The 8,565-nt window shown below is 49.3% G+C and overlaps 2 protein-coding genes across 2 annotated transcripts; one reads left to right on the top strand and one right to left on the bottom strand.

Moving 5' to 3' along the window:
- Positions 1-2,179: 2,179 nt before the first annotated feature.
- On the bottom strand, positions 2,180-3,843 carry CGGC5_v017095 (uncharacterized protein; the record flags this gene model as incomplete). Its single annotated transcript, XM_066153749.1, has 6 exons — positions 2,180-2,205; positions 2,268-2,275; positions 2,526-2,754; positions 2,811-3,614; positions 3,665-3,677; positions 3,736-3,843. The coding sequence occupies 6 exons, from the start codon at positions 3,841-3,843 to the stop codon at positions 2,180-2,182; spliced, it is 1,188 nt and encodes a 395-aa protein (XP_066006909.1).
- Positions 3,844-4,739: 896 nt separating this feature from the next.
- Positions 4,740-5,089, top strand: CGGC5_v017096 (uncharacterized protein; the record flags this gene model as incomplete). The annotated part of the gene is made up of 2 exons (XM_066153750.1): positions 4,740-4,782; positions 4,866-5,089. 2 exons carry the CDS (start codon positions 4,740-4,742, stop codon positions 5,087-5,089), a joined length of 267 nt encoding a protein of 88 aa, XP_066006986.1.
- Positions 5,090-8,565: the final 3,476 nt, after the last annotated feature.

The raw sequence follows: 8,565 nt of genomic DNA on the forward strand, positions 1-8,565 counted from the left end.
CGAAATACTCACAGCCTGCGCTTGAGCTGCTGGGCAATGAACGACTTGGCCTGTGGCACCCACAGCGCGTTGAAGAACTCAGCAACGGCGGATATACTCCTGAACACGGCCTCGCCAAGCTGCACGGATCAAAGACCGCCCTTGCGGTTCGCTCTCCGTAGTAATACCGGAGCTCCGAGACGTGGAGGAGCACGGGCCTGCCGGCCTTGCCGGCCCGGGGCCACTGGCTGATGTGGATTGCCGCCCCACCTGTCCCGGACGACCGGAGGTTCAGCAGCGCCGGGTCGATGTGTGGCCACGCCCCGTTGCGAAGGCTGTCGGTTGTATCGAGAGGCCGTAGAACCATTTTTGGAAGATGGAGCTCGTTTCTCGTGAATATATACCCTCCGAGTCGGTCCATCACGGCCACGGCCTCCGAATGCGCGAGATTGAGTCATCCCTCCCCTCCCTGGGTGAAGCTGCGCTCCATCTCGCCCAGCGCCAGCTCGAATATGCGCGAGTACACGCATTCGATCTTTGGAAGAACTTTTGTAGACATCAAGTGGAAGATGTAGAGATTTAAGAGCAAGACAATTCCTCACATTGTAAATATCAATAGTATGTCGACACTTTGATACAGTAGTTACCCCAACCGGTACATTACGTTTCTGCCCGTATTCGAAGCATAGCCCCGAATCCATTGTATTTGTAGATGGATTCCACGCCAGTTCCAATGATATTCTGCTGACCACCGATAATGATGCTGCGGGGTATTAAGGCAATGGCCGCCTTGTCGACAGGCCCAGCGAATAGTTTGCCAGTAGTGGGGCAATGCCCTGCCGTGCACCTCGTCTGTCTCGAGTCGCCCACGGCGTCAGAATCGTTACCTCATGGCAATTCGGTCGACGTCCACTAGCAACGACGTTGGTAATTCACTCCTCTTATCTTTAGATACTTCCTCAACAGACTCCGATCTTTATCACTTCTGTCTCCAATGTCATACCGCGATTCTCTCGACTCGGACCACCTCCGACTACTCCGACCAGTCTCATTATCTCACGGCAACCTTCACTTTTCAGTCATCACTGTGCGTCGCGCAGCGGTAAACTACTATAAGTACACAGCCGTATCATACACCTGGGGGGACGGCAGTCCTTCCGAGATAATCTTCCTAGATGGTCAACCCTTCCCAGTCAGACCAAATCTATGGTCTTGTCTGTATTACTTGGGCCTTGCTTCACGGCATACCGAGTGGGAGTACCTCTGGGTTGACGCGATTTGCATCAACCAAGACAACGATGCAGAGCGTAACTCACAAGTCCGCTGCATGGATCAGACATACAGTAGTGCTACCTGCGTCTCTATTTGGCTCGGTTTGATACCTCTACCAGAGGGACTACCCCGAAATACTCTCGCTTCTATCAAGACGCTAGAAAGCAATGGATTCGACTGGCAAGAATCCATGCTCGAGCTCGCGAGTCGCCCGTACTGGACTCGCTTCTGGGTTATTCAGGAATGCCTACTCGGTTTAGAAGTAGAGCTCTATTGCAGCGATAGCCGAATAAGATGGTTCGACTTCCAGCATATCCTATGCATAGAGGCAGATGTTCACGAGTTTCCCCAATCGGACGACCTCGATCCTGGAGGGAGTAAGGCAGGGTCATATCCTGCCTTGCCACTCGTTATGAGCCGTACGATTGATCGGTATCCGGAACTAATGCAATCGCTATACGACCTCCTTGTCGCCCACCACCGTGCCAAATGCAAGGAAATTAGAGATAGGGTTTTCGCCTTGCTCGGACTTGTGAAGCCCGAGGAGCGACGTATGCTTGACCGATTCTTTCCCGATTACGCCATGCCTGAAGAACACGTACTCATCATAACACTCGCGCACCTAACGCAATATACCTTCGAGCTAGCCTACAGGGACCGCCAGCTGATAACACCTGATTCTGAAGAAATTTTCCTTGGACTTGGGGTTAAGTCGAAGACACGGAGGAGGGCGTTAGTACGTCGGGCGAAATGGCTAGATTATTGTGATTGGGATGCACAATTGCCGCAACTACTCGCCCTCCAAGACCAAGAAGAGCAAGACTTGGGCAGTGCGTACTCGGAGGAGGCTGAAGAAGAAACTGAAGTACTTGAAGGTGCCAGCTTAAGGCCAGGCGGTGCACAAGTTCTGATTTTTTTGTTTTTCGCTCTAGCTGTCGCGGTGGTCTGGTTGTGCTTCGCCTCTAATAAGCGGATGGCTTTTAAACTTATCGTGTATAGGTAACTTTGGCACCAACCTTGAAAACTGTGTTAGGCGACAGTGTGGTGGCCGGAAATCAGGGCATATTGGTTTGATAAGATGTTCGATCTCAGCTGCAGGAACTGGTGGCATCATGGTAAAGCGCTCGATCATGTCAGGTTCTTGAATTTGAACGCCCACGTTCTTCATTCCATAGTCCCTTCTCAATCGTCGCTTCGTAACGTCAACATCGACTCGATTCCTCAGGTCCGTTAGGTCGACCTCGTGGCTGTGGGGGTCCATCAAGACCGATCACCAGTTCATGAAAGTTTCGTTCTCGCCAACGTGAAATTTCTGCACCCACTCCACATGCCCTAGACGTCGTGGACTGGCGTAATATGATCTGATCTTTTGTATCCTTGACTGGGCTTGCTGTTGGGCTTGAAGCTGCTGATTAATCGTCACAGGGTCCTTGAACAGTTTTGCAATCTCAATGTCGTCAATTCTCTTCGCCGTTGAAGATTCAAGGTCTTTCAGGGTTCTCTCTGTTGTCTGCATTGTCTGTTGCCCTGGTTGGATAACAAGTTTGATGGCTGTGGACGCGTGCCAGTATTTGGAACCCAGTAGTCTTGCTCGTCGGATCCGAAGAGGACGTGACGACAGGTCAGCAGACAGGTGACAAATTGATCTTGTCCCCTGGGTCTGACACGGAGGTAGAGACATTTTGTCCCTTCTTTGAGCGCTTCGTGAACAGTGGCGATAGCGTTGCCAAGCCCATCGCTGATCGAGTAGCCAAAGTCCTCAACCTCAGTAGGCCACGTTTCGTCCAGACTATACAGGTGAATGATTTGATTTGCCGAAAGCCCGTTTTCTTGAGCCGTAGTCGCTTCCGCGGATACGGAGACTGACGCAGAAGGCGTTGAAGACTCCTCGGGGTTGGTTGATAGCAGTCTTGTCAGGCTGGATTCTTTCATCTCGACATGAACATCGCTGATCCCCAAGCTTTCCAACACAGCCTGGCATTTAAAGGCAGCATCGTATGCTAATTCCCAACTTATATCGGCGTCAAGGGGGTCCATGGAAATCGACATGACAACAGGAAGGTCATCTGCATCCTCAAAACCAAGCCTGATAATATCAATGGCGTTCCATTTTCCAATATGTTTATCCAGCACATTCGAAATGGTCTGACTCAGTGGATACAGGCCCTCCGGGTCATTCCAGGGTGCAAGAATCGGATGCGCGCCTACTGTCCTCAAAATTTTGCGTCTTGTGCCCCAACCATTGGAAAGCGCAGGGGTCCATATATCGGAGCTTGTTCGTGCTATCAACCGTGGGCTGGAAGGAAGGCCGTAGTAATATTGGTTCGATTCGTCAACCGAGGGAGGACGAGGTCGGTCCATATCTGCCTAAGATAAGGATCGCTGGTGTTGTGCTGCGGAACGAGGACGTTACGAGGAGAAATTTGCTGTCTGTTGCTTAAGTTCTGCTGCCGATAGGCTTTTTATATGACGTCTCCATCGGACCTTGCTGGCTGGGTCGAGTGTGGTGATGGCCTTGTGGGTGTGGCGTCCATGCTGGACCTTGTTGGCCGCGTCCACAACGGTGACGGGCGGGTGGAAGGACTCTGGCATTATGGGGTGGAAAGTGTGATTTCTGGTTGCTGAAAGGACGGCATTAAGGATCTTGGTTTGGTTGTGGATGATTGCGATGATGCTGGTCGTAGAGCCGAAGTGAGATGTGAAAGGTTGAAGAAGATAAATGGAGGGGATTGTGCAGGAATACTGGGCAGCCATTTCTCAGAGAAGGTGGTTTGACGTCATGACGTCACACGAGAGCATGACAGCCATCAAGGTAGAAACTGCTGATATGGCGGGCAGGTAGAGCCCGGTCTCATGGGAGGCAGCTTCTGTAGTCGGTAGATGAGGCAGCTGCAATCAGAGGTTCAATAACGGCAGGTATAATCAGAAGCCACGAGCCATGGGGCGTACACCGGCTCGGCGTCATTTGACTCTGCCCTCCACTACGAGGACGACGATATGGACACCTCGACCAACACGGGCAACCCATCCCTGCCTTGCTTGCATTTACATACCGATAGCCTCTCACTGATTTTCTCTCTAACGGCACCGCTAAAGCCATCTCGGTGGCTGACTGAAAAACCTTTCTCTTGCATTAACCCTTTTGGCACACTGTTCAGGTCGCCTTATAAGTAATTGGACATCTTTCCAGGAATCTAGAGAGTCCTTGTTCATTCTTTCCGGCACAATCTAATCTTGATAGATGTTTTCACCCCCAACTTTTGCACCCCCATATAACAACCCGGAATTACCTAGACTAGCGACCCGAGATGAGCAACCGCCAAAGCAAGCTTGCTGAAGCCTCCTCTAAAATAGGCTACGTTTTCCACCAATCTGATTGGCTCTAGGAGGCCCTGCAGGCTGCAGGCTCAGGGGTTCCAACAGTTGGGTCTCGGGCCGTTCAGGAGGGGAATAAACCATTGGCCGGGCTTGGCGATAGGATCCTCGCAATGGCCATCGTTGACATCGCCGTTGATCAGAACATCAGTATCGGTAGGTTTCAGTACCTTCCTGTTCGACTTTTTGCAATACTGAGTTGAAAAGCTTGCTGAGCCTCATAATAACTGGTGATACAGGTGAAACAAACGCCCGGATCCAAATGAATGCCAGCAACGCACGACTGGCATCTCTCTTCGATGACATCGGCCTGACAGGATGTATCGAGCGCAACGTATCCCAGCAAGGAATGGTGCCTCAGAGTATCAAGTCAACTACTATAGAGGCCGTCCTCGGCGCCGCCTTTAAAGATGGCGGTATGGAGGCCGCACACCAGGTGATGCAACACCTTAGGCTTATCTAAGGGGACGCGGTTGACTCATATGGGCGTTCCCTGCCGCTACTACGTCCTTTCTCTCTCTGTCTAGCCGACTATTGGAGAATTATTGAGGCGACCTTAGGCTTTGTCTGAATATTGACGTCCCTTAGACCGGAGGCCACGAGATACGCGTGGGTGTTGTGGGGAATCTCCATATGGGACATCGATGTCCTTTGGCAAAGAGTCTGGGAGATCCTGTGGCTAAGGGCCTTTTCGCAGGGTAGGCGGCGGCCTCAGGCTTCCTACCTCTGTGATCTGTAACTGTGAAGATGAAACCTGGTGCTTCTGTTTGGGATCTCCAGGTTCTGATTCATGTTTATGCAGGTTGTTAGTATATCTTCCAAGGAAAAGGTCAAGAAGCGTTGACGCATGAGACGTTAAGTCACTCATGAGGTGAAGATGGATTAGGATGTATTGGAAGGGAAGGTGACTCCAGACGCTCTCTAGAAATTGCCTCAAACTAAAGGGTTGGTTCAGCACAAGGGAACTCCCATTATTAGAAACCTTTTTCAGATTCAAAACTGAATGAAATTCTGCACTCATTCCTGAATCAAATATATTTATAGTAACTATTCTTAAATATAAAGATGACTGATTGACTGTTCGGTTGTGGCATCTAGAGAAGTCAACTAAACGGAATTTACGCCAAACGTAAGCCTTATTTTCTTGATACGATCTTAAAGGAATAACAAGCCATAATATAAAAATTGCCTTTGACAAAAGGTTATAGAAAGGCGGCCAGCATGAAACCCGCATAACCCTAAGGGCAGCTACTTAATAATTAACTTATCTTACAGCTAACTAAAAGCTGCTCTCTTGCAGGCGTTCTTCATCTAAACATCTATAGTATAAGATGCTAGATTCCTCCATCCGAGGATCGCATAGGTATCTTTGCTCCTATACCACGGTTGGACAAGACCTTCACTTGATATTTCGAGGTGATCTTAAGAAATACCTATCAACCTAGTTGAGGTATTTGTTAACGCTTTGCCTTCTGTAAAAGTAGTTAGGGGACTAAACACCTTTTGTAGGCTTTCCTTAAAATAGATAGCAGCTGAAATTTCTAGGAGTAGCACCTAAAGAATATTCTCTTTATTAATTCAGGAAGAGATCTCATTATATGAGACCAAGTTAGAAAACGCCTACGTGATGATGTTTCAACAAAGATATCACCAGAGGATGACATAAATCAGCCCTAAAAGAAACACACACATTCAAAAGCTAACTCATAGAACATCCTTACTATAGAAAGACCTAAGCGGATGCTTTTTGGTTTTAGCCTTAAACCAGTTTGCAGGTGTCACATAGGTTACCGATAAAGTAGTGCGTTCTCATTGGGCTGGCACCACTGGCCGTTCGGGACATCTGTTGAGGATTATTCCTACGTATGCTCTCATTCTTAGAATGGGAAGTTGGTTGTTGCCAGACGTGTTGTGGTCACGGGACGCAAGAATGCCTAAAGCGCCCGGATTTCCTTTCGTGTCATGTTCAAGATCGCATTCTGGCCAGTTCCAAGGTTGGAGAAACCCTCTCTCATCAAATCTAGGCCATACTCGTCTACTCGGTCGGTAAAATTATGATCAAACCGATCCAAACTCTGCGCGCTTTGGCTTCCATTGCATTGCAGCCTTATTTGCTCCCTGCCCTGACTGGCACGGCCCAGGGTCCTTCCGGGAAAGAAAGAGATGTAGATGACATAGTCTACTGCCGAAAAGCCTTATCGAGGAGGCAGCAGTGGCCTACCCTCCGCCTTTATATATCATTAGAGCCTTAAGGACTCAGGGGATGTCTTGAGCGATACTCCGAGAGACTAAGGACGGATCCGGGAGGCCTTCTGGCCTTCTTATGCGTAACAGGCTTCTTTAAATGAATATGTCCGCGTTACTGAGAGTCTGGGCTTAGTATAGGCCACCACCTCAGATGTCTTTCCTTTGATACCTGACTAAACAGACTGTAACAGACCTCTATAGCGAAGTCCTTCGTTGCGGGTCACCTCAGTGCATACCACTACTCCTAAGATTGTTTTGTTTTGTTTGTTGTATTTAGCGCCAGTGCAGCACGGGCCGTAGGGCCTTGCAGCAGACCTCCCGAAGGTTATGTGGCGTGGAGAGCCCGGGGCTGAAGCTATATAATCTAAGTACGTGCCCTTCCCACCGTCCTCTAAGTCTTACTTATCCGCTACTATGTGGTCTTACTATGTGGTCTATCCGTTTCTAGTTCTCGCTGGTTCCCTAGTTCCGCTATGAGTATCTAGTCTCCTAGAAGGGGTGCTTTGTTCATGAGGGTCTAGTCTGAAACCTAGCCCCTGATACCGCGGGCAGATCTTCTGGAAGAAGTCTGTCACGCGCAGGAAGGCTTAGAAGCCTTGAGGATCGGTGAGTAGCCCCCTGAAATACCGCTCGAGGGATCCCATAGGTCCTATGGGCTCAAGCGGACTAGAAGGGTAGAGGGTAGGCTACAGTTGCCTCCTCGTTAGGGTCTGTTGACAGTAGACTAGGTGGCCTACCTCTTTTGCCTCTCCACAGGAGCAGGTAAGTAGTGCTTCGGGATGGTTAAAGCGTTTATGGTACTGTTCGAAGTCCCCATGGCCTGATCGGGCTGCCAGGAGATCATGAAGGGTAGCCCGTGGTAGAGCTAGCTCAGGGGGGCAGGTGAGAGTAGCCTCTAACCCCAGTTGGACATATCGAGCCTTTGCTCCTGCGCCCACAATTGTTTACGTTGGGCGCGTAGACGCTCCTTAGCTAGTCTCTTAACGCCCGACAGAGTGACCAGTTGGCCCCGGGGTGCTTGGAGAGTTGTCCCCTCCTTAGCCAGCCTGTCTGCCTCCTCATTGCCCGCTATCCCTTGTTGCCCTACTCCTAAGAGACCGGCTTAAATACGAAGAATAAAGAAGAGAATATTCCAAACTAAGCGGGCAAATACACTATTCTTTTAATTGGCGATAATAGAAGCATGACACATAATTAGGGGCTTAGCTTGACCTCACTTTCTGCGATGTTCCCTTGCGCGCTCGCAGATCAACCGACGCCTGTAAGCAGGCTGCCAATTATGAAGCAATACTCACAGACGTATCGCTTCACAGCCGCCCTCAACAGATAAGAGAAAGTAGAGCATTCATGTCATCATTAGTCACACAGTCAATGCCAAATAACGTAGCAAACTTGAACCACTAACTGCACTTAGCTAGCAGTCTGAGTTAAGATAATGTGTTTGCCACTAACTACACATAGATTCTTGCAAAGCCATTTAAGGTAAAGCAGGTCATTGTGCTGCTATACCTTGAATCCTGGCTCTTCCGGGATAAAATGGACAATAATAGGAAGATGAGATGTGCTGAGATCAATCATAGTGTGGTGCTAAGTTGGCTAATATTGAAGAAAACTGTAAAATCCCGGATGGCAATAATGAAGCTGAGGCTTATACCAATGAATCATCTATCCGGCCAGTGCTGTTGTTATGTC

This window comes from Colletotrichum fructicola (assembly GCF_000319635.2).
Source record: "Colletotrichum fructicola Nara gc5 chromosome Unknown KSG_Nara_v1_contig11, whole genome shotgun sequence".
Classification (NCBI taxonomy): Eukaryota; Fungi; Ascomycota; class Sordariomycetes; order Glomerellales; family Glomerellaceae; genus Colletotrichum; species Colletotrichum fructicola.